This window comes from Oncorhynchus masou, chromosome 14 (genome assembly GCF_036934945.1).
Source record: "Oncorhynchus masou masou isolate Uvic2021 chromosome 14, UVic_Omas_1.1, whole genome shotgun sequence".
Taxonomy (NCBI): Eukaryota; Metazoa; Chordata; class Actinopteri; order Salmoniformes; family Salmonidae; genus Oncorhynchus; species Oncorhynchus masou.
In genome coordinates this window covers 25,651,158-25,678,455 of record NC_088225.1, presented here as the reverse complement: position 1 = coordinate 25,678,455, position 27,298 = coordinate 25,651,158, and the positions used below count along the sequence as shown (strand labels likewise).

Genomic DNA, 27,298 nt, shown 5'->3' with positions numbered 1-27,298 from the left:
TAACTTTTTCCATGTTCTAAAAATAATGTATGTTCGTATGGTCTTGGTTAATGTACTCTTTCAAAAATAGAGCATAGCCTGGGTGTCATAAGGCCTGGGTGTCATCTTCTCTTAATGTGCATGTCCTTGCTATTTCAGCCTGGCAACTAGACCTATTTAATGCTCAGCTCTCTCCTTAATGGTTCGCTCCGACATAATCCCTCCTCTGAGACAAAACTGTCTTACACGAAAACACTTTAAGAACACCAAGAAGAATAGAGGCAAAATGAACATCAACCATATACATACACATAGAAGATGAAATGAATGTGAACAAGGTACACAACCCAACCGAACCAAACATCTCCAATCAATAACACAGAGTAAAATATCCAGTCAGAAACAAAAATAAAATCTCTTACAATAAACCAATATACTGTGAAGAAGCAATGAGCATGTAGTATGCCCACACATCCAGAATCTATCAGCGAAACCTTAATTCTGATTCTTTAACATTTCAACAGATAATGTTACTTGAGTTATATGCGATTTTTGTGATTCACAATCATTCCTTTGTCAAAATGTACTAACTCCTGCAGTTTCTAACAGCCAAATAGTTTAACAATTAACTATAGTGTTTCCCACATCCATCCCATTATCTCCATAGCTGTAGAAACATTCATATTTACTTTTTACAATAGTAAACCTATTATTATGAGGAGGACCATTCCATTCAGTTCATATGTTGAACATTCATGTTCTCCCAACATATGTTTATTTAATTCACTTCTGCTTTTAGTGTTACCTAATGCCAACCTGCATTCTATGTTACACAAAGGAATGAGCCGCCAGAGTCTCCCGTCTGTCCTGAGCCGCCAAAGTGTCCCGTCTGTCCTGAGCCGCCAGAGTCTCCCGTCTGTCCTGAACCGCCAGAGCCGCCAGTCTGTCCTGAGCCGCCAGAGCCGCCTGTCATGCCAGCGATGCTGGAATTGCTCTTCAGTCCGGAGCTGCTCTTCAGTCCGGAGCTACCCCTCATTCCTGAGCTACCCTTCATTCCTGAGCTGCCCCTCAGTCCTGAGCTACCCTTCATTCCTGACCTGCCCCTCAGTCCGGAGCTGCCCCTCAGTCCGGAGCTGCCTCTCAGTCCGGAGCTGCCCCTCAGTCCAGTGGGGCCCTTTGGTAGGTTCAGGTTTTGCGGCCGGAGTCCGCACCTTTGGGGGGGGTACTGTCACGTTCTGACCTTTATTTTCCTTTGTTTTGTCTTTATTTAGTAAGGTCAGGGCGTGAGTTGGGGTGGGCAGTCTATATTTTGTGTTTCTATGTTTAGGTTTCTGTTTCGGCCTAGTATGGTTCTCCATCAGAGGCAGGTGTCGTTAGTTGTCTCTGATTGAAAATCATACTTAGGTAGCCTGGGTTTCACTTTTGAGTTGTGGGTGTTTGTTTCCGTGTCTGTGTTTGTCGCCACATGGTACTGTTTCGGTTTGTTCACGTTTATTGTTTTTGTATTTTAGTGTTCAGTTTATGTCTTTGAAATAAACATCATCATCACACTTACCACGCCGCATCTTGGTCCGATCCTTACTCCTCTTCAGACGAAAAGGAGGAAATCTGCCGTAACATGCGCTCCTATCATTTACATTGAGTTGATTAGATTAGAATTTGGCTGTCTTTTCCTGTCTTTTGTTTTAACTAGCAAAGTGCAAAGAAATGTTCATTCAAGTTGGGCTTGAGTTTCTGCTTGAATTTGTTTAAAAGGACAGTGAATTTGTTCATACTTTGAGAACTTGCTATACCAAGCTCCTGTGTGTATCAGACAAACATTGTGTTTTCTCTTAGACAATTCTGAACTGAAGACAGGTGATATGTACTCTGTGTTATTCTGAAATGTATAATGTATTTTGTGTACACTGTAATTGTTTGTCACTTCTTTCATCCTATTAGTTAAATAGTGTAACTGCATTCCTCATTTTACAGAGTAAATATTTGATTGACTAAATGTTTATAATTTAGAAGGTCTATTGGTAGTTGTTATTTATATATTACACATACTGTAGCATATGCTTGGGTACCACCTTGACATCTCTGATCTGCTTGCCTCAATTAATTAATGCTAGAACATTGGTCACCAGGATTAGCTATTTTATCTGGTCTCTTAATAATTGCATAACGATGCAAGTTAGACATGTACATTATTGTCATACTGAGTTGGTGATGCAATGATTCGCTATATTGATAGATCCTCCAGAGACGCACAGGGCCTGTTGCATTTCTTTTGACAGAAAACCACAGAACCACCACTGCAATATAGGGTTCTCCTTTGGTGGCAGCAAAAGAACCCTGTTTGAAACCCTTTCTCAAAGAGTGAACTCAACAAGTTAAGCCTGTTAAGTTTACACCATTTAATTCTGTACTCAAACATTGCCTGGTATTCAAGACAACACGCAACATAACACCACCACCTTTGAATGTTTTCGGCAACCTCTGCCGGAGTTAAATAGCTGTGTTCCAAGAACCTCCACTAGGGGTGACTGTAGTATCCTCAAACGGACAAAAAGGAGACACAAAAGGGCACCCCACACTCATTTTAGATCCCAAGGGGTATTTATTTTCATACTGTATGCTCTCACTCTCATCACTATCTCCTTTGCAATCTTCTCATATCCTTTTTTGGAACTCTATCCATACACACACAAGATGGCACAGAGGGACATAGCCAATTGGGCTATTTTGTTAGGTTTTTTGCGTTTTGTGTAACTTGTTTTTTTACTTATTGTGTACATAATGTTGCTGCTACCGTCTCTTGTGTCCGAAAATAACTTCTGAACAGAACAGCGATTACTCACCATGGACTGGAAGAAACTTGTTCCTTTAACGAGTCTGGCGAGAAGGATATCCTGCTTTCACTGGAACAGGCGCAGATCCCCGCCTTTTGCGTGAAGAAAAGACGCAGGAAAAGGAGCCGCAGATCGGGCAGCCTTCTAGAATCCGTAGGTGAGCGAGTAAAGTCCCACTGCCATCCGTTCTTCTTGCTAACGTGCAATCATTGGAAAATAAAATTAATGACCTGTGATTAAGTTTATCCTGCCAACGGGACATTCGAAAACTAACATCTTATGTTTCACCAAGACATGGCTGAACAAAGATACAGACAATAAAGAGCTAGCAGGATTTTATATGCACCGGCAGAACAGAGACGCTACCTTTGGTTAGACGAGGGGTGGGGGTGTGTGTCTATTTGTCAATAACAGCTGGTGCGCGATGTCTAATATTAAAGAAGTCTTGAGGTATTGCTCGCCTGAGGTAGAGTACTGTAGCAGGTGGCAGGGGGAGGTGAGGGGAATGGTGATTGAGGGGAGATATCTGGCAGGCTGCTGGCTCCACCCCTGAGCCATATATGGATTTCCTGCCCCAACGAGGCAAGGCTATTGTTCGTTAAGCCAGGGAGTACTTGAGGATAAAGGAGGAAGCAGCCTGCACAAAGGGGCAGAGCAGTAGAGAACCAAGAGTGTTATGGAGAGTGGAAGAAGCGAGAACAATATCTGTGTGATTATCCATTGTGACCTGGACTGTCGGACAACCCCCCTTGTGTACCAGACTAGATTGGCTGAGGACCCGAGTGTGAGGATTACCCCAAGAAAATGGAATGGACAATGAGAACGGCTTGTGGACTTTGAGGTGATTGGTGAATTCCTCCTTCTTTCCCCGTGTACTGAAAATCCTTAATAAACTCCCCATTTGCGTGCTACTGGTGCATGTTTTGGTATTGAACTTGGTGACGTTGAAATCCCACACCCTTGAGCCTGCTACAGTACCTCATGATAAGCTGTAGACCACACTATCTACCAAGAGAGTTCTCATCTATATTATTTGTAGCCTTACATTTACCACCACAGAACGAAGCTGGCACTAAGACCGCTCTCAACCAACTCTAAGGCCATAAGCAAAGAAGAAAATGCTGTGGCCGGGGAATTTAATGCAGGCAAACTTAAATCAGTTTTACCGCAACCGGGGGGGGGAGGAATCCTAGACCACCTATACTCCACACACACAGAGATGCATACAAAACTCTCCCCCAAATACAAGCAAAACCTAAAGCAGGAAGTACAAGTGACTCACTCAATACGGAAGTGGTCAGATGAAACACTACAGGACTGTTTTGCTAGCACAGACTGGAATATGTTCCGGGATTCATCCAATGGCATTGAGGAGTACACCACCTCAGTCATCAGCTTCATCAATAAGTGCATAGATGACGTCATCCCTACAGTGACTGTATGTACATATCCCAACCAGAAGCCATGGATTACAGGCAACATCCGCATCGAGCTAAAGGCTGGAGCTGCTGATTTCAAGGAGCGGGAGACTAATCCGGACACTTATAAGAAGTCTCTGCCCTCAGACAAACCATCAAGCAAGCAAAGCGTCAATACAGGATTAAGATTGAATCCTACAACACCGGCTCTGATTCTCGTCGGATGTGGCAGGGCTTGAAAACTATTACGGACTAGTGACGCGAGCCTCCCAGTGACGCGAGCCTACCAGACGAGATAAATGCCTTTTATACTCGTTTCGAGGCAAGCAACACTGAAGCATGCACGCGAGCTCCAGCTGTTCTGGATGAAGATGATGTGTGATAACGCTCTCGGGAGCCGATGTGAACAAGACCTAAAAAAGGTCAACATTCACAAAGCTGCTGGGCCAGACGGATTACCAGGATGTGTACTCAAGGCATGTACGGACCAACTGTCAAGTGTCTTCACAGACATTTCCAACCTCTCCCTGACCTAGTCTGTAATACCTACATGTTTCAAGCAGACCACTATAGTCCCCGTGCCCAAGGAAGCGAAGGTAACCTGCCTAAATGATTACCGCCCCGTGGCACTCACGTCGGTAGCCATGAAGTGCTTTGAAAGGCTGGTCATGGCTCACATCAAAAGCAGCCTCCGGGACACCCTAGACCCACTCCAAATCGCATAACGCCTCAACAGATCCACAGAGGACGCAATCTCAATCACACTCCACACTGCTCTTTCTCACCTGGACAAAAGGAACACCAATGTGAGAATGCTGTTCATTGACTACAGCTCAGCGTTCAACACCATTGTGCCCACGAAGCTCATCACTAAGCTAAGGACTCTGGGACTAAACACCTCCCTCTGCAACTGGATCCTGAACTTCCTGACGGGCCGCCCCCAGGTAGTAAGAGTAGGCAACAACACGTCTGCTACGCTGATCCTTAACACTGGGGCCCCTCAGGGGTGTGCACTCAGTCCCCTCCTGTATGCCATGTTCACCCACGACTGCGTGGCCAAACATGACTCCAACACCATCATTAAGTTTGCTGACGATACAACAGTGGTAGGCCTGATCACCAACAACGACGAGACAGCCTATAGGGAGGAGGTCAGAGTACTGGCAGTGTGGTGCCAAGACAACAACCTCTCCCTCAATGTGAGCAAGACAAAGGAGCTGATCGTGGACTACAGGAAAAGGCGGGCCGGACAGGCCCCCATTAACATCGACAGGACTGTAGTGGAGCAGGTTGAGAGTATCATGTTCCTTGTTGTCCACATCACAACGAACTATCATGGTCCAAACATACTTAGACAAACCTTTTCCTCCTCAGGGGACTGAAACATTTGGCATGGGTCCCCTGATCCTCAAAAAGTTCTACAGCTGCACCATCGAGATCATCCTGACCGGTTGCATCACCGCCTGATATGGCAACTGCTCGGCCTCCGACCATAAGGCGCTACAGAGGGTACTGCGAACAGCCCAGTACATCACTGGGTCCAAGCTTCGTGCCATCCAGGACCTATATAACAGGCAGTGTCAGAGGAAAGCCCTACAAATTGTTAGAGACTCCAGTCACCCAATTTATATATTTCTCTGCTACCACACGGCAAGTGGTACCGGAGCGCCAAGTGTAGGTCCAAAAGGCTTCTTAACTGCTGCTACTCTCTGTTTATTATTTATGAAAAGTCACTTTACCCCTACCTACATGTGCAAATGACCTCGACTAACCTGTACCACCGCACATTGACTCGGTACTGGTATCCCCAGTATATAGCCTCGTTATTGATATTTTATTGTTACTTTTCTTAAAACTGCATTGTTGGTTAAGGGCTTGTAAGTAAGCATTTCACGGTAAGGTCGGCGCATGTGACAAATAAAATTCGATTTGAACCCTGTACATGTGACTGTTAAACCCTCTAAATCGCTGAATCTGAATAGAGCACACAGACGGTAATATCAACATTTCATTTGTAGGTATAACCAAACAAATTCAGATCAAACAGACATCAATATAGCACAGCACTCAGATCATATTTTCAACATTCAGATAAATGAACAGCATATCGCTTACCCGTACACATTATGATGCTGTACTATTTTGTCATTATTAAGGCACATTTCATTCTACGACACACTCCCCTAAAAACGTGTTACCATCCCGATAACATCACCTTTGACCTTAACAGGTCTTGTCTGCACTCGACATTGAACCTGAACAGAGGTGCGTTTTGGCATGTTGATTTTCTTTTTTGTCATTTTCACCAGGTACTAATGTGAATGGTAAGCCCTCACTAGGTCTATGAAAACCTGGACATAGTTTTTCTTTAGGCTAGGAAAGGCCATTCTCAAAGTCTCATTTACCTGCTCTATGCATGTGCCTCCTGACGGTTCACTCTTGTTGACAATTTTCTCAATCACATTAAAGTCAAAAATGGAAAGAGATAGATGTCTGCCCTTCATCACGAGCACTGAGATGACTAGTTCTTCAATGCCAGTTGCCTGTTGAGGCCAGTTTGAAAGTCACTTCTATCCAACCTACATAAGGTACAGTATGTTCATTCCTTTGGCAGATACTATCTGTCGAGAGTCAGGTGAATCAATTAGATTTGAAACATTTCTCAGCCGAACACCAGGTAAGTTTTCCACAGTTCATGAATGATACACACCTGAGAGTTCTCTGATCCTGCAAATAGCATTCAACAAGATATTGTTTTCCTATTAAGGCAGTTACAGTAGAATGCTGGTTCCAGTAGAAGTGTTTTCTTACAGGAAGGGCACTATTTTATTTTTATTGCTGCAGTATAAACACAGGTTGTTGAATGGATTCTCAGATTTGTGAGACTTCAAAACTCAAGTTCTTTAAAACTTCTTAGGGCTAAAATCCCATTAAAGGGATCGATATGACACCAGCCAGTGAAAGTGCAGGGCGCCAAATTCAAAACAACAGAAATCTCAAAATTAAAATTCCTCAAACATACATGTATCTTATACCATTTTAAATGTAATTTTGTTGTTAATCCCACCACAGTGTCCGATTTCAAATAGGCTTTACAGCAAAAGCACCACAAACGATTATGTTAGGTCAGAGCCAAGTCACAAAAACATACACAGCCATTTTTCCAGCCAAAGAGTGGAGTCACAACCCTGTGACTCTCAGATCAATTCAGTGTCTATAAATTAATTCTCTGAGAGTCCCTTACACATTGCAACTGAGATCCTTTATAGCAAAGACACACATAGCCAGACAGCATAGGCATAATTTATTGTTCAGCTTTGTCTCCTAAACTATGTTCTTTTCTCAAACTCAGAACCATAAACAAATACTCCATATCAACAGCCATATATCAAATCCATCCTATCTTGACAAGATCACAGAGACACATTTACTGGCACACAGACATTGTGGAGCCAAGAGATACACGCTTGACCTCTCCCCTCTCTCCGGCCCACGTAACTTAGTCTTGACAGAGACCAGATGACTGCAAACCCCGCCACAGTATTATACAAACATATGATGAATATAAAACATCTTACCTATGTTACCAACTAATTCGGATTATTCCCCAACACTATTATGACTCATACTGTGGCTATTCTCCTCCGTGTGTGGAGAGTAATTTCTGACTTTCAATCCAGATAGCTCCACATTTGCAGCCCTGGTGCAATAGCTCTTACCACTGCATCTTACCACTTACCACTAGCTCTTACCACTATTTCTATCTCTGGATACCCTGTAGTCAGTCTGTTTTCAATTTGGTGAGCTAGACTGGAGAACGTGAGTCTGTCTATCTGGCCTGGTTCACCTATTTGACCGGATATCTTGAACTCTTTGTGCCATACTGTGGCGTGTCCCTGTATTGGCACTGTGTTTTGAGGAGGGTTGTGTGGTCTGGTTTGTGTCTGTGTCACTTCCATTTTTGTTAACGAGCTCCTGCATCTCACTTTCCTTGTGCTTTAGTGAAGGCCTTAATTCACACCATTCTGTATTCATCTGGCCCTTCTTTGGACACTGTGTTAACAAACCTCCAACTGAGCTTCAATGCCATACAGCACTCCTTCCGTGGCCTCCAACTGCTCTTAAACGCTAGTAAAACTAAGTGAATGCTCTTCAATCGTTCGCTGCCCGCACCCACCCGCCCGACTAGCATCACTACTCTGTACGGTTCTGACCTAGAATATGTGGACAACTACAAATACCTAGGTGTCTGTCTAGACTTTATTAAACTCTCCTTCCAGACTCATATTAAACATCTCCAATCCAAAATGAAATCTAGAATCGGCTTTCTATTCCACAACAAAGCCTACTTCACTCACGCCGCCAAACATACCCTAGTAAAACTGACTATCCTACCGATCCTCGACTTCGGCGATATCATTTACAAAATAGCCTCCAACACTCTACACAGCAAACTGGATGCAGTCTATCACAGTGCAATCCGTTTTGTCACCAAAGCCCCATATACTACGCACTACTGCGACCTGTATGCTCTAATCGGCTGGCCCTCACTACATAGACATCGCCAGACCCACTGGCTCCAGCTCATTTATATCAATTACAAGCAATATAGACAGCAACCTTTCTTTGGCACGTAGGACATGTCGGCCGTGAACACAAATTTAGAGGAATTGATAGACTTGTTCCTTGTATTCAACAGCTTTTTATTTATTTCTCCATTATTTCACTAGGCAAGTTGACTGAGAACACGTTCTCATTTACAGCAACGACCTGGGGAATAGTTACAGGGGAGGGGAGGGGGATGAATGAGCCAATTGTAAACTGGGGATTATTAGGTGACCATGATGGTTTGAAGGCCAGATTGAGAATTTAGCCAGGACACCAGGGTTAACACCCCTACTCTTACGATAAGTGCCATGGGATCTTTAATTACCTCAGAGTCAGGACACCCGTTTAACGTCCCATCCGAAAGACTGCACACTACACAGGGTAGCGTCCCCAATCACTGCCCAGGGACATTGAGATATTTTTTAAACAAGAGGAAAGAGTGCCTCTTACTGGCCCTCCAACACCACTTCCAGCAGCATCTGGTCTCCCATCCAGGGACTGACCAGGACCAACCCTGCTTAGCTTCAGAAGCAAGCTAGCAGTGGTATGCAGGGTGGTATGCTGATGTGGGAGCTCTAGCTTGTTTTTTCGTACTCTTCCTACCATTGTCAGCTCCCTCTTGAGGAGCTCCTGTCCCATCTTGTGCAAAGTAAAGAAGTTATCGCATGTGATGTTGTGGCCTCGTTCCTGTGTCACGTCCAGGACAACCCGAATCCCTTGGTTCTTCACAGGGGCTCCTCCATCTAGCTTCCTCGTATACACTTGCAAGTTCCACGCATATGATGAAGCAGCATCACAGGCAGCCCAGATCTTGATTCCATATGTTGTGGGTTTAGACGGTATGTACTGCCTGAAGAGGCAGCGGCCCCCGAAATGGCATAAGCTGCTCATCAACAGTAATGTTGGGCTCAGGGTTGTAAAACAGGAGAAGGCAGTTCACCCACTTGTCCTACACTGACCTGATTGCAGCTAGCTGGTCTCTCTGCACTGACCTGATAGCAGCTAGCTTGTCTCTCTGCACTGACCTGATAGCAGCTAGCTTGTCTCTCTCCACTGACCTGATTTCAGATAGCTGGTCTCTCACCACTGACCTGATTTCAGATAGCTGGTCTCTCCACTGACCTGATTTCAGATAGCTGGTCTCTCTGCACTGACCTGATTTCAGATAGCTGGTCTCTCCACTGACCTGATAGCAGCTAGCTTGTCTCTTTGCACTGACCTGGTTTCAGATAGCTGGTCTCTGCACTGACCTGACTGCAGCTAGCTTGTCTCTCTGCACTGACCTGACTGCAGCTAGCTTATCTCTCTGCACTGACCTGACTGCAGCTAGCTTGTCTCTCTGCACTGACCTGATTGCAGTTAGCTTGTCTCTCTGCACTGACCTGATTGCAGTTAGCTTGTCTCTCTGCACTGACCTGATTGCAGTTAGCTTGTCTCTCTGCACTGACCTGATAGCAGCTAGCTTGTCTCTCTGCACTGACCTGATTGCAGCTAGCTTGTCTCTCTCCACTGACCTGATTGCAGTTAGCTTGCCTCTCTGCCGCCGAGCTCGTCTGGTGTCTCGGTTATCAAAGCAGATAATCCTGGAAACAATGTGGAAGTTTTCCAGAGACATTGTTGCACGGAAAAGTTCTCTGCCAGTTTCTGCATCCCACAGGGACTCTGTAGATTCCCTATTGGATCTGAAAACACCAGCAAGGATAAGAACCTCAAACTAAGCATGTAAATGAGCTTTTTCCATCTCCTTCCATCTCTCTTCAAAAACACACCTTCCCTCCAGATTAGTGCAGTCCAGAGTGATTTCCTGGATGGTGTCTGTGATGAACAGTTCAAAAGAAGACTTTATGTCCTGAACATGAGTCACCACCATCCACGTTGACCCTGGTTGAGTCCTTATCATATTGGCAGCCATGAAGTTAGCTCATTCCTTGGGCAAGAAGGCCATTCAATTAAAAAAAAAATTGACATCCATATTTCTCCTCCTGCAGGCCGCTGATGAGCTGGTTGTTGACCGGCTGGTCCTGGGGCTGGCTGCTGACGGGCTGGTCCTGGGGCTGACTGAGGGTCAATCTCATCCTCTTCTTCCAACTCACTGTCAGACTCCGAATTGACAGAGACACAATCCTCATAATAATATTAAGAAAATGATTCATCTTCCACTACAGCTCCTTCCACACTAGCTTCTCTCTCTGGAAAAAAAATTCTAAGGCCCTCTGAGCAGAGATAATTTTTGCCACACTTATTGATTATGGTAAAGAGCCACACATGCAAAGCAATTTATTTGTTGTGTCCCTCCCCCAATTTTCACCTGGTGTAACTATTCTCGTCTGGTGAAGGAGAAGCGGACCAAAATGCAGCGTGGTGGTTATTCATGTTCTTTAATAAAAGAAACTAGACATGAAATAACTTACAAAACAATGAATGAACGTGAAAACCTATACAGCCTATCTGGTGACGACAAACACAGAGACAGGAACAATCACCCACGAAACACTCAAAGAATATGGCTGCCTAAATATGGTTCCCAATTAGAGACAATGATAATCACCTGACTCTGATTGAGAACCGCCTCAGGCAGCCATAGACTATGCTAGACACCCCCAAGACAAAACACACCACAAAAACCCATGTCACACCCTGGCCTAACCAAATAAATGCAGACAAACACAATATACTCCGACCAGGGCGTGACAGAACCCCCCCCCCCGAAGGTGCGGACTCCCGGACGCACATCAAAACAATAGGGGAGGGTCCGGGTGGGCGTCTGTCCAAGGTGGCGGCTCCGGCGCGGGACGTGGACCCCACTCTATCAATGTCTTAGTCCCTCCTCCTTGCGTCCTAGGATAGTCCACCCTCGCCGCCCACCATGGCCTAGTAGTCCTCACCCAGAACCCCACTGGACTGAGGGGCAGCTCGGAACTGAGGGGCAGCTCGGGACTGAGGGGCAGCTCGGGACTGAGGGGTAGCTCGGGACTGAGGGGTAGCTCAGGACTGAGGGGAAGCTCAGCACTGAGGAGGAAGGCTCGGGCAGCGCTGAACAGGCGGGAGACTCCGGCAGCGCAGGAGAGGAGAAAGGCTCCGGCAGCGCTGGAGAGGCGAGGCGCACTGTAGGCCTGATGCGTGGTGCTGGCACTGGTGGTACTGGGCCGAGGACACGCACAGGAAGCCTGGTGCGGGGAGCTGCTACAGGAGGACTGGTGTGTGGAGGTGGCACAGGATGGGCTAGACCGTGAAGGCGTACTGGAGATCTTGAGAGCTGTGCTGGCACAGGACGTGCAAGGCTAGGGATGTGCACAGGAGGCCTGGTGCGTGAGGCTGGCACCAACTTCACCAGCCGACTAACACGCACCTCAGGACGAGTATGGAGCGCTGACCCAGGTGCCATCAAATCCCTGACACGCTCCGTCGGGCGAATTCCATGCAAAAAGCACCAACACAGCAACTCCCTCATTTCTCTCTCCTCCAATTTCCCCATTAACTCCTTCACAGTCTCTGCTTCGCTCACCTCCAACACCGGCTCTGGTTCTGGTCTCCTCCTTGGCTCCTCACGATAAACAGGGAGAGTTGGCTCAGGTCTGACTCCTGACTCTGCCACACTCTCCCTGAGCCCCCCCCCCCCAAGAAATATTTGGGGCTGACTCTCGGGCTTCCTTCCGTGCCTGCTTCGCTAACCTCATTCTCTCGTAACCTTCTGCACACTGCTCCATCGAATCCCAGGCGGGCTCCGGCACTCTCCCTGGGTCGACCGCCCACCTGTCTATCTCCTCCCAAGTTGTGTAGTCCAGATATTGTTGCTCCTGCTGCCGCTGTTGCTTCTCCTCATACCAGCGCCTCTCAGCTCTCGTCGCCTCCAGTTCTTCTTTGGGGCGGCGATATTCTCCAGGCTGATCCCAGGGTCCTTCTCCGAACAATTCGTCCTCCCATGTCCATTCCTCTCTTTGTTGCTCCTGCCTGTTACCACGCTGCTTGGTCCCGTTGTGGTGGGTGATTGTGTAACTATTCTCGTCTGGTGAAGGAGAAGCGGACCAAAATGCAGCGTGGTGGTTATTCATGTTCTTTAATAAAATAAACTAGACATGAAATAACTTACAAAACAACGAATGAACGTGAAAACCTATACAGCCTATCTGGTGACGACAAACACAGAGACAGGAACAATCACCCACGAAACACTCAAAGAATATGGCTGCCTAAATATGGTTCCCAATCAGAGACAACGATAATCACCTGACTCTGATTGAGAACCGCCTCAGGCAGCCATAGACTATGCTAGACACCCCCAAGACAAAACGCACCACAAAAACCCATGTCACACCCTGGCCTAACCAAATAAATGCAGACAAACACAATATACTTCGACCAGGGCGTGACACCTGGCTGGGGTAGAGTGTGGGAAAATACAGCATTTTTTACAATGTATCGAAATAATGTGCAGGTTCCGGCAAGACAGTGTGTAGTTTCACACACTACAAAGGGTAAAGAGTGCGGGACAAGTGGGAAACAGGCAGGATCTTGGTGCTATGTTGAAACAGCAGGCCCAGGGAGAAGGAAAACCTTTGTTTCATTTTATACTTGTTTTCACCAACACACACTATTTTCCACACTTTTATTACCCTTAGGTCTAGTGGACATGAACGCCACATATGTAATATAAATGTAAAGGGGTGTGCACTCAATGAAAATGCGTTCTTTTACATGTACATGTAAAATGAGCCAAGGCCAATGAGTCTCAGGTTGAAAAAATTATTTATTGTATCATTTGTCTTTTAGTAAACATTGAAAATGGGTCCCACAGACTCAAATACCACACAAGGGTTAATTAAGGGTCTCTCTGACTGAATGGACCTTGCTGGTCCCTGATGTTCACTCTGACCTCTGTTTGCACACACTCCTTTTCCAGTGTCTGTCTAACCTCCATCATCCAGTCTGTCATCTGCCTGAGTTCGTTTTTTAAGATGAATATCAGTCACAAGAGGGGAGGACAGGCTCGTGGTAATGACTTGAGTGGAATGGTGTCAAACACATGGTTTCTATGTGTTTGATGCCATTCCATTCGCTCTGTTTCAACCATTATTATGAGCCATCCTCCCCTCATCTGCCTCCACTGTTGTCAGTTGAGGGGTCTTCGTATCTTGTGGAGACGATCCTAGGCGCATTCATCTCAGAAGTGCTTCCAAAATGTTATTCCCCGAAAGGGGGAATATAGAAAAGAGTCGCACGTAAATCTTTTCACAAAACAAACATGGCATGTACCTCTAGTAATTTCTAGGTATAATCAAACTCAGATCAAAACAAACATCAATAGAGCACACAGATCTTAAATTAAGTATACAATTATTTTTTGAAAAATTGGATTTGGCATTACTGCTATTAGCCCATACAAACACATGGAATTACAGATTCACTACATGGAACAACAGATAGTCCCCCCAAAATATTCTAAAAGAAGTTTGTTTTGAAGTGTCTGTCCTATATCTGAGCGATACATTAATATAAAAGTATGTGGACACCCCATCAAATTACTGGATTCAGCTTTTTCAGCCACACCCATTGCTGACAAGTGTATAAAATCGAGCACACAGCCATGCAATCTCCAAAGACAAACATTGAAAGTAGAATGGCCGTACTGAAGAGCTCAGTGACTTTCAACGTGACACCGTCATAGGACACATCCATTCCAACAAGTCAGTTTGTCAAATTTTTACCTTGCTAGAGCTGCCCACTGTAAGTGCTGTTATTGTGAAGTGGAAACGTCTAAGAGCAATAACGGCTCTGCCGCGAAGTGGTAGGCCGCACAAATTCACAGAACGGGACCTCCGAGTGCTGAAGCACATAACACATAAATATTGTCTTTCCTAGGTTGCAACACTCACAGTTTACAGGCTAACCAGACACCTAGGTATTTGTAGTTATCCACATATTCTAGGTCAGAACCGTCCAGAGTAGTGATTCCAGTCGGCGGGAGGGTGCGGGCAGCAATCGGTTGAAGAGCATGCACTTAGTTTTACTTGCATTTATAAGCAGATGGAGGCCACGGAAGGAGAGTTGTATGGCGTTGAAGCTTGTATGGAGGTTTGATAGCACAGTGTCTAAAGAAGGGCCAGATGTATACAGAATGGTGTCGTCTGCGTAGAGGTGGATCAGAGAATCACCAGCAGCAAGAGCGACATCATTGATATATTGTATACAGAGAAAGACTCGGCCCGAGATTTGAATGATGTGGCACCCCCATGGAGACTGTCTGAGGTCCGGACAACAGGCACTCCGATTTGACACACTGAACTCTGAGAAGTAGTTGGTGAACCAGGCGAGGCAGTCAACGCTCCCCATCCAACCTGACTGAGCTTGAGAGGATCTGCAGAGAAGAATGGGAGAAACTCCCCAAATACAGGTGTGCCAAGCTTGTAGCATCATACCCAAGAACGCAATGCTGTAATCGCTGCCAAAGGTGCTTCAACAAAGTACTGAGTAAAGGGTCTGAATACTTTTGAAAAATAAAATATTTCAGTTTTATAGATTTCGAAAACCCTGTTTTTGTTTTGTCATTATGGGGCATTGTGTGTAGATTGATGAGGGAAAAAAACAATTGAATACATTTTCCTATCTGTTTAATCCAGGTTTCAGTCTTATGACCTTCATCAAGATTTATCTTCTAACATTTCTTTCTATTACTTGATTCCATGTTCATGTGAAAAGGAAGCACAGATTAGAGATGTCTGAGGTCTCTAACAGACGTTTGATGTGATCATGTGATTTACTAAAAGAGCATAGCGAGAGGGGGACATTTCTCCAAAACCAAAACCAACAAAAGCCAAACAAAAGACAATCGTCTGAGACAATGATTTATATACAGTGCCTTGAAAAAGTAATCATATCCCTTGGATTTCTTCACATTTTATTGTGTTACAAAGTGAAAACCTGTTCCCGAACCACCTCCTCCCACTGCTGCTGGCCTTTGCAGATTCTGCCATTATGCTCCGTTGTCGGTAATGTGCTTCACCAGGGGGTCGGCAACCTTTTCCATTTGGAGTGCCAGTTTATCTTACCATTTCTACCAATCTGCGTGCCAGTTATGATTTTAATATGCACATTTTCGTGGAACAGTTTAATTTGTTTTATTAATAAAGTCGTCATATCGTAATCATTGTCATGTGATTAATTAAAATGATATCTAAATCTAAATGAAAAGTATTCAAATTTTTAAGTAACTTCTATTGCCATTCCCAATTATGTAAAATAACTAAAGCCAACAAATGAAAACATTGTATAAAATATTCTGGACCCTCAGAGTTTCCGGCACCAGTGAGCTCTGGACAGACACAGCTGTAGGCTATTTGCACAAGGAATAAGAAGTAATCAGGTAGATCTATTTTATGACAAATAATGTGTCCGCTCAACAATGAGAACTGTAAAAGACTAATAATAATATATTGAATACATTAACAGAAATTACAGTCACCAAAAAAACAATGTAGATTAGAAATTCTGGGAATTAATGGTAAATGTACTACTAGTGATACTGGTGTGACATCCCCACGGCCTCTGCAATAGATTAGTCCACTGAGACAGGCGTCAATCAAGACATGCCATAAAAAAAAACAGCTGGACTAAACAATTCGACGACCAATAGCATATCGACCAATTAATCGACCAGTCGACTAAATGGGGTCAGCCCTAATCTACATGCATCCTCAGTTACCTTGTGGGGTTATTTTGAGAGGGATATTTTTGATGAAGTCATCTGCAAAGTCCACCATCTGCCTCAGTGCTCTCAATAGCAGCACATCCATGTCTTCATTCAAGTCAATTTCCTCATGGTAGTTCTTCACCGGCAGGATGCAGTTCACTGGTACTCCCAGTTTGGCACTGCACTGCTCCATCTGCAATGAAAGAATACAGTTGGAATGCAATGGAATGAGCTGTAGCTGTCATGGATCCCCCCGGTACTGCTGCTCATTCTGGTCACCAGGTCCGGAGGTCGACGTCACCGGCCTTCTAGGTTTCACTGAACTGGTTCATTACCACCAACCCCAGACTGTCTAATTACGCACACCTGGTTCCTATTTTCCCCTCATTAGTAATTGTATATATGTGCCCTCTGTTCACCGTTGTATCGTTAGTTATTGTTCCCATGTCCGTTGGTTGTGTGAGTACCTATGCGTTGGTTCAGTGGTTGTGCTGCGTGTTTTGTGCATTGTGTATTACGGGTCCCGTGTCGTTCTACAAGGTTTGGGTACATCCCAGTGTTTTGTATGTGTGTTTGTTTTGGGTATATTAAAACGTCCTATTATGTATTCCTGCACCTGTCTACAAATCCTTTATACCAGTGTGACAGTAGCCTATATCTATATATACACTGCTCAAAAAAATAAAGGGAACACTTAAACAACACAATGTAACTCCAAGTCAATCACACTTCTGTGAAATCAAACTGTCCACTTAGGAAGCAACACGGATTGACAATAAATTTCAAATGCTGTTGTGCAAATGGAATAGACAACAGGTGGAAATTATAGGCAACTAGCAAGATACCCCCAATAAAGGAGTGGTTCTGCAGGTGGTGACCACATACCACTTCTCAGTTCCTATGCTTCCTGGCTGATGTTTTGGTCACTTTTGAATGATGGCGGTGCTTTTACTCTAGTGGTAGCATGAGACGGAGTCTACAACCCACACAAGTGGCTCAGGTAGTGCAGCTCATCCAGGATGGCACATCAATGCGAGCTGTGGCAAGAAGGTTTGCTGTGTCTGTCAGCGTAGCGTCCAGAGCATGGAGGCGCTACCAGGAGACAGGCCAGTACATCAGGAGACGTGGAGGAGGCCGTAGGAGGGCAACAACCCAGCAGCAGGACCGCTACCTCCACCTTTGTGCAAGGAGGAGCAGGAAGAGCACTGCCAGAGCCCTGCAAAATGACCTCCAGCAGGCCACAAATGTGCATGCGTCTGCTCAAACGGTCAGAAACAGACTCCATGAGGGTGGTATGAGGGCCCAACGTCCACAGGTGGGGGTTGTGCTTACAGCCCAACACCATTCAGGACGTTTGGCATTTGCCAGAGAATTCGCCACTGGCGCCCTGTGCTCTTCACAGGTGAAAGCAGGTTCACACTGAGCACGTGACAGACATGACAGAGTCTGGAGACGCCATGGAGAACGTTCTGCTGCCTGCAACATCCTCCAGCATGACCGGTTTGGCGGTGGGTCAGTCATGGTGTGGGGTGGCATTTCTTTGGGGGCCTGCAGAGCCCTACATGTGCTCGCCAGAGGTAGCCTGACTGCCATTAGGTACCAAGATGAGGTCCTCAGACCCCTTGTGAGACCATATGCTGGTGCGGTTGGCCCTAGGTTCCTCCTAATGCAAGACAATGCTAGACCTCATGTGGCTGGAGTGTGTCAGCAGTTCCTGCAAGAGGAAGGCATTGATGCTATGGACTGGCCCGCCCGTTCCCCAGACCTGAATCCAATTGAGCACATCTGGGACATCATGTCTCGCTCCATCCACTAACGCCACGTTGCACCACAGACTGTCCAGGAGTTGGCGGATGCTTTAGTCCAGGTCTGGGAGGAGATCCCTCAGGAGACCATCCGCCACCTCATCAGGAGCATGCCCAGGCGTTGTAGGGAGTTCATACAGGCACGTGGAGGCCACACACACTACTGAGCCTCATTTTGACTTGTTTTAAGGACATTACATCAAAGTTGGATCAGCCTGTAGTGTGGTTTTCCACTTTAATTTTGAGTGTGACTCCAAATCCAGACCTCCATGGGTTGATAAATTTGATTTCCATTGATCATTTTTGTGTGATTTTGTTGTCAGCACATTCAACTATGTAAAGAATAAAAGTATTTAATAAGAATATTTCATTCATTCAGATCTAGGATGTGTTATTTTAGTGTTCCCTTTATTTTTTAGAGCATTGTATATATGTGTGTGTGTGTCTAGGGATTATTGTCTTATAATAAAGTATTCTAGTATGGAAGCATTTTTTTTACTCACCTTCTCCTTTATGTACTTGCTCAGATAGATGTTTTTCAGGTCTTTCTTCACCAATGGACAGGCTTCATCCACTCTGGTGAGAATAACCATTTGTGGAATCCCTGCCAGAGCAAACTGATTTAATCCAACAGTCCTTTTTCTCTCCAGGCAATGCAATGATGTTCATACTCAATGACACAGTACACCTATAATACTATTCGTTTGTATAGCCAACAAGTACTACTAAACAACATTTTGCCCTCTTACCCATATCAGCGGCAGCTAGTCTGACGTCCCTCATCTTCTGGATAACACCTTCTCTCAAGAAAGCCATTTTATCAGCTGGCATGACAATGACCAGACAGTGAACTCTGTCTTCTGAACTGGGGATCTTTATGTAGCCAGGATCCTCTTCTGTTAATGGTGACACGGGATTAAACTAGCCAAGGATGAGGAATAAAAATGTGTTTTAATCAATACTAACTGACTGAAACAGATTCCTTGGTGATATTGTTTTTTTTTACCTTGTGACCCTCTTTTACATGGCCCTTTAGGGCGTTGATGATGTCATCCTTATGCACACCTTTGCCACTGCTTTCCTCCAGACCCATGACATCATTGAAGACAATGGGGTAGTAGATTCCATGTTTCCCTTTTCCAATTTTGTGGGTTTGGTACTGTAAAATAGGATGTGGCATTTCTAATGAATTGTTTGCAGATTTGAAAGCATTGCAATTTTGAGTTTGCAGTAATAATTCAGAATAGTTCATAGGCATTTGTGGTAATGTTGTGGTTTCAATCAATGGGTTTCATATAATACTTGGTAAATAACTAACTTTTTTGGTGAAGCTTTCACCTGCAATAGCACTGTCAGCTAGTGCAATGCTGGTAGTGTGACCCTGAAAGACACTGTTGATGAAGTTGATAAGGCTGGACTTGCCCGCTCCGACTGGTCCATGGAGGAAGACTCGGATACTCTTAATTTCAGGGTTTCCGGGAACATAGTCTTTCAATCTCTGCAGTATTACCTCTTTCTGACTGTCGTAGGGGAGTAGAGAACAAATTTAGAGGTAGACTCAGCGAACATGACACAGCAGGCGGTTTCCTGCTTACAGAAATCAACAGCGTGTGCCAAGACTGACACATAAATTGGGAAGGCATAATTTGTGACGAGCCAGAAGTGGCCGTTTTGGTTGGTTTGCAGTCTGTTTTATTGTTGTTACTGCATGTCTGTAAGCAGGAAGTCGCCCCATTTGTATGATGCTGTCATATTACCGAGAGTACCTTTTAAACAAATAGACACACTTGGAATGATGCCATTTAGTCAAATGTTAGGTTTCGATGGGAGGTGAACAGTGTACACAGTATTTTTAAACGTACCCCCAGGGTGTGATCCTCCATTCCTTTTCAAAAACTGTTAAACAAACATAAGTAGATATAAATGCAATATACTATGATATACTACTATGACATTGGATCATACTAACAAAACAAATTCTAAATAGTACCAGATAGGGGTTCTTTGGCTTATAACCATAGCGGAAACCTTTTTGGTACTATATAGAACCCTTTTTTGAAGGATATGTGAAGAAGCTACATAGCACCAACAAAGGTTCTGCTATGGTTACAACTCTTTTGGAACTTTATAGAAGAGCTTTTATGCTTCTTTATAGAACTTTTATGGTGAAAGTTTATTTATAGAACCCTTCTCAATCTGCAATGTTCTTTGTAGATTAATTTGATCCATGGTTATACAGGGTTTTTATTCTGGTCAGCCATTTTATATGGTTAAAATACCATAGCTAATGTGTTAATTGACAAGTTGAATCATGTGAGCTACCACTGGAACAGCTGAGAGTTCCTGAGGAGAGAATCGAAAACCATTTAGTCAACTGTTCTCTATTTTTTTATTTTTTTTTAAACATTTATTTAAAACATGCAGTAAAACCGCTCAACATTTACATCACATTGTCATCTAACAGACTCCCATCCAATGTTTTATAATTCCCCAAGCCCACATCCCCCAAAGCACCAACAACCAACAAAGGAAAACAGTAATAAAAAACAAAAGACATCAAGTCCAACTGAATATGTTTGAGTGCATGTATGGCACTATTTACACGTGTGTATGAGTGTCCGTGTATGTGCACTTGAATGAGAGTGTTTGTATATGCATGTGTACAAACACCTGCGCAGCATCAGCCTTGGGCAAACAGGCATTAGTTGTAGCAACAGTGTCCCTCCGTGTCATTCAAACTTACTTTTTGTTCTGTTTTATTTCAACGTTATTTTTGTACTTTGACCATCATTCTATCCCTAGCCCAGTAACTCTACTCACACTTGTCTCCAATTGCACATCCCAACCCTCAGCTTCCCTCATCCCATCCCACCCATCTCTGCCATACACCCTCTTCGGATTTCTATGCACCATATATCTTTCAACTATTCTGTGATATTTAACATACAATTTGAATCCTTATAATTGATTAGAATCCACAGATTGCGAGTTGAAGATAAGTACTTTTACTAAGAGTAATAGTATATTAGTAACTGGCAAACCCGGTCTCTCCAGATCTCCCACCATTACTATTTCTAGGGTCAATTTTAGATCAATGTTATGCATTTTCAACCATTCCCGAACCTGAGACAGAAACGGGCTACCTAGGGGCAATACCAAAACAAATGGTCTATTGATTCTGTATCCTCACAACAAAATCTGCAGAGCTGCAATGATTGTATGCCCCAAATATTCAACATTTTGTTGGTGACAAGAATTCTGTAAAATCATTTTTGCTGAAAAGTCTTGAATCTTATATATCAACTCATACACCCTGTACCATGGAATCAGTAAATCAAAATCTCTATGGCACAGCTATCAACATCCCGGTCCTCAAATGAAACTGGTATACTTTCCTATTTATGCTATTTTTATTCCTCCCCAGTTTTGATCCTTTATATTAGGCAGACAGACCAGTTCCCTACTTCCTCCCGCTGCCACCTGCCTCCACCATTTTTGGGGTAATGCTGTAATCAATTTGTTGTAATCTTGGATTGAGACCTTCTGATTGCTTCATGAAATACATAACTCTACCTGTCACACCTTGATCTGTTTCACCTGTCTTTGTGCTTATCTCCACCCCCTCCCTGTGTCGCCCATCTTCCGCATTATCCCCAGCGTATTTGTACCTGTGTTGTCTGTTGCCAGTTCGTTTTGTTTCATCAAGCCTATCAGCGGTTTTTCCCATGCTCCTGGCTTGCGCTAGTTCTAGTTTATTACTTTTCCCGGTTTTGACCATTCTGCCTGCCCTGACCTTGATCCCGCCTGCCGTTCTGTACCGTATCACACCACCCTGGATAACTGACCTCTGCCTGCCCTTGACCTGTCATTTGCCTGACCCACCTGTTTTTGTAATAAACTTTTGTGACTTTGAATCTGTCGTCATCTGGGTCTTCTCCTGAGCCTTGACTACCATTCCAATTTACAATATCATTTAAAAACAAAATACCCTTTTCAAACATCTTTTCCATAAATACGGGTCTTTTATCGAACAGCACATTTGAATTCAGCCATAATATTTGTTGTATCTTTTCAGGGGGATGAAATGTAAATTGTAGCCAGCTCTGCAATGTTAGTTTGAAAAAGAGAGATACTTTGAAAAAAGTTCAATTTTCAATTAATTGGAAATGGGACATGGCAATCTGCACAAATGCAAAAATGACATTTTTAAACAATGGATGAGCTTTTCTTACTAATCTACTTGAGAACAATTTCGATGGCCATTATGATTAAATATGGTGACAGTGGACACCCTTCTTAGATGTTTCATGTTTATCTATTATTTATAGTAGTTGCCGTACATTATCTCCAATGTTTCCTCCATGTAAAAAACCTGTCTGGTAAATCCAGGTGTTTACTATGCATTTCGCAAGTATTTTTGCATCACAACATTGAAGTGCTTCCAGATTTTTAGACAGACTGGATCATTATATTTGCCACCTGGGTCTTGTTTTAATAATAGTGACATCAGAACTTCCTAGTGTGTATCTGACAGACCACCATTTCTATAGGAGTAGTTTAAACAAGAAAACAATAGTATGTCTAAAAAGGCTACATTTGTTAATTTTCAATTTTTTATTATTTGGAAATAATGACTTACAGTAAATGTCATTCGGAGGGTCAGGAAGAAATGGAAAAGAGAACATCTGCTTAAAATATTTAGCTTCCTCTTTTAAAATAAACTCAGCAAAAAAAGATTGTAAAAATGTGTAAAAATCTAAATAATGTCACAGATCTTCATTGTAAAGGGTTTAAACACTGTTTCCCATGCTTGTTCAATGAACCATAAACAATTAATGAACATACACCTATGGAATGGTCGTTAAGACACTAACAGCTTACAGATGGTAGGCAATTAAGGTCACAGTTATGAAAACTTAGGACACTAAAGAGGCCTTTCTACTGACTCTGAAAAACACCAAAAGAAAGATGCCCAGGGTCCCTGCTCATCAAAAGAAAGATGCCCAGGGTCCCTGCTCATCTGCGTGAACGTGCCTTAGGCATGCTGCAAGGAGGCATGAGGACTGCAGATGTGGCCAGGGTTACAATACATTGCAATGTCCGTTAATTTTATGTCTAAGTTGAGATGTTCATACAAATATTTACACATGCCAGTTGAAGACATCGCTGAGTTTATAATTCAGGGAGACAGGACGGACAGCTGATCGTCCTCGCAGTGGAAGACCACGTGTAACAACACCTGCACATGAATTGAATTACCCCTGAAGGTACATTTAAAGGTATCCCAAACAATAAGGGATTTGCTGAACCTACAGTACCAGTCAAACGTTTTCGACACACCTACTCATTCAAGGGTTTTTCTTTATTTTTACTATTTTCTACATTGTAGAATAATAGTCAAGACATCAAAACTATGAAATAACACGTATGGAATCATGTAGTAACCAAAAAAGTGTTAAACAATTCAAAATATATTTTCAAATACAGATTCTTCAAAGTAGCCACCCTTTGCCTTGATGACAGCTTTGCACACTCTTGGCATTCTCTCAACCAGCTTCATGAGGTCGTTACCTGGAATGCATTTCAATTAACAGGTGTACCTTGTTCAAAGTTAATTTGTGGAATTTCTTTCCTTCTTAATGCGTTTGAGACAATCAGTTGTGTTGTGACAAGGTAGGGTGGTATAGAGAAGATAGTAAAAAAATTATAAATAAAAAAAGAAAACGGAATGAGTAGGTGAACCAAACTTTGACTGGTATTGTATATTGCACTGGAAAATTCTGTTATAAATTATTTTGTCTTAATTAAAAATAAATTGTCCTCCAGTAAACTTTGGGTAAATTTCCAATATCCTTGTCCACGTGAAAATTCTATGAGAGTTATGTGAAGGCCAATTAGATAATTATCCGATCACATTCTGTCTCCTATTAAAACTTTTTAAACCTTTGATGCAAGAGAGAAAGAGACTAGTAAGTAGTCAAGACGACGAGCTTGATTAAGTCTCCTTCATGTTTATCTCACTAGTCTCCAAAAATCCACAATTTCTAATATGTCCATACTATTTGTGATTTCCTTAAGGGTACGGTGATGATAGTTTATAGAGTGATTTCCATTACGGTCCATTCAGGTACTTAACACTGTTATGGTCTCCCACAATAGTGATTTGATTGTTTGTTGCCTGTAAGTTTAATAAATTGGTATAAATATTTTCGAAGAAGTATGGATCATCCTGATTTGGACCTTATAGATTATTGAGCCAAAACTTTTTTCATCCACATCCGTTCTCAATTGACACAAGGTTATGCGACTCTTTCACAAGACACTGTCACTGGCCATAGTCATATAATATTTGAATAAGCTACCTCCCCTACATTTTAATTATCACTAAAAAACCAAAGAACCCTTTTGTGAACTGCAAAAAAACATTGAAGAGCTCCAAGGGTTTTTTGAGTCATTATGATTCCACATAGAACCACCAACCTTCACATTACAATTTTGTGTGTGCGTCCTGATGTATTATGAAAATGTTTTTCTGTGAATTTGATGGTTTATATTTTTGTATTTTTATAAGTAAATGGTCCTGTAGTGAGCAAATAAAGAGGTTGGCATAAAATCATGTGCCGAGCTGCTATGATGCACCAGACACATAGGACGTGAACTGAGTTCAACCGATACAGGAACAGAGACAGCATACTGTACATACAAACACACTACAACTTACCTGCAGTAGGGATAGGTGGTGTAGTTGATTTAAACAGCCACATCCCTTTAAAGACAAAGTCCAATGGAGTTACTGTGCATAAAACAGACTACCCACCCACACACCGATCAGTCTCCTACTTTTACTAACACTTCTGTCTTGTCTGCCACAACTTCTGTAAACAGGTGTGACTCTAACTAACCCTGACTGTATCACAGACTCAGACCTGGGGTCAAATACATACTGTCCAATACTTAAAATATTTCAGGGGCACTTTATTTAGCTACCCTGATGAAGGTCAACCAAGACTGAAACAATAGTTAAAAGATCCATTAATTTGTCGTAATCAAGATTACCTGTGTGCTGGAGTTTGTATTATTTTATATAGCTAATATTTTTTACCCAGGTCTGCTCAGACTATGTGAGTGTTGCGTGCAAAATGCATCTCAATCACATTTTTGGATTTTAACTGAAAGTGCTCTACCATTATCTTCAAATATTTTTTATTTATTTTAATTTTACTAGGCAAGTCAGTTAAGAACAAATTCTTATTTTCAATGACGGCCTAGGAACAGTGGGTTAACTGCCTGTTCAGGGGCAGAAGGACAGATTTGTACCTTGTCAGCTCGGGAGTTTGAACTTGAAACCCTCCGGTTACTAGTTCAACGCTCTAACCACTAGGCTACCCTGCCACCCCATATTACTACTAATGCACAATTTTCTGGGACCATATCAACATTGGACAAATTAAGAAAACACTAAAAGATACTTTTTGAGTTAAATATCCCTTTAAAATATGTGGTCAAACACTGTATCAAAATAAGTAACTATATAATGTATGCCTAATTTGTAAACATAACACCAATGATACAATTATTATAATATAAAATAAACAAATTTACAAAAAATGGTCTATACCTGTTATCCAAAGAATAAGATCTCTCAAGTATTCAATGATGTCCCAAATAAGTGTCAAGGCTATATTGACACTACTTTTCACACCCCTCTGATAATATATATATATATTTTTTTTTGTGTGTGTCTGCATCATGCATGTCCATCTTAATTTATACTATGCGCTTCTGGTAAATCACATGACTTCTATAAACCAATGAATGAAGGTGCTTGATAACAAATGCTAAACTGGAAAAACAGGAAAAAGACCAGATCCAGGTGGAGCTAATAAATCACATGACTTCTTTAGACCTCACACTCCTCAGTTCGACATATCTAATCTTAGACAGACATCAAGTCTAACATGTGCTTGCTGTTGCTATGAATTTCAAATCAAGCTAGTAACAGAATATTTTTCAAAAAATAATTCCTGATGAAGGTCATTAGACTGAAACATGGAACAAGCAGATTAATAAAATCATAAATGATGCTATCAGAGCACACAAATGTTGGACAGTCATTTGACCAGTTTTGTCACAGGAGGATTTAATTATTTAAAAAAAAAATATATATATATATATAAACTTCTAAAAGGAAATCTGTTTTTATATGCTATTTCCTGCAGAAATACATTTTTTGGTGGGTTTCATATTGTAAAAATACAATGCAAAATTACAACTACATAATGTATAAATACCACAGGAGTTTGGTGGCACCTTAATTGGGGAGGTCAGTCTAGTAGTAATGGCTGGAGCGGATTAAGAGGAATGCGATAAGATGGTTTCCATGTGTTTGATGCCATTCAATCGCTCAGTTCCAGCCATTATTATGAGCCGTCCTCCCCTCAGCAGCTTCCACTGATTAACACCATACTAAATGCGGAAGACACATTTCAGTTGAATGCATTCAGTTGTACAACACTAGGTTTCCCCCCTTTCCCCACTGATCCCCCTTTCCCTACTGATCCCCCTTTCCCTACTGGCCGACTCTTTTCTCTGTATACGTCAATGATGTCGCTCTTGCTTCTGGAGATTCTCTGATCCACCTCTACGCAGATGACATCATTCTGTACACTTCTGGCCGTTCTTTGGACACTGTGTTAACAAATCTCCAGATGAGCTTCAATGCCATACAACACTCCTTCCGTGGCCTCCAACTGCTCTTAAATGAAAATAGAACTAAATGCATGCTCTTCAACCAATTGCTGCCTGCACCCGCACGCCCATCTAGCATCACTACTCTGGACATACCCTCTTAAAACTGACTATCCGACTGATCCGTGACTTCCGGAGTCTTGTCTGGAAACGAAACAGATATTCAACCTCATTTACTGCCGTTTTAAGAAACATAGCGGATATGGCTGACTTGCTTAA

At 43.0% G+C, this 27,298-nt stretch overlaps 1 protein-coding gene across 1 annotated transcript; it reads right to left on the bottom strand.

Annotated features, from left to right (window-relative positions):
- Positions 1-15,668: 15,668 nt before the first annotated feature.
- Positions 15,669-26,097, bottom strand: LOC135554634 (interferon-induced protein 44-like). The gene is made up of 8 exons (XM_064987039.1): positions 25,950-26,097; positions 25,053-25,097; positions 20,194-20,227; positions 19,650-19,851; positions 19,338-19,490; positions 19,081-19,252; positions 18,835-18,935; positions 15,669-16,719 (listed from the first exon to the last, which is right to left on the bottom strand). The coding sequence occupies exons 1-8, from the start codon at positions 26,080-26,082 to the stop codon at positions 16,531-16,533; spliced, it is 1,029 nt and encodes a 342-aa protein (XP_064843111.1). The 5' UTR covers positions 26,083-26,097; the 3' UTR covers positions 15,669-16,530.
- Positions 26,098-27,298: the final 1,201 nt, after the last annotated feature.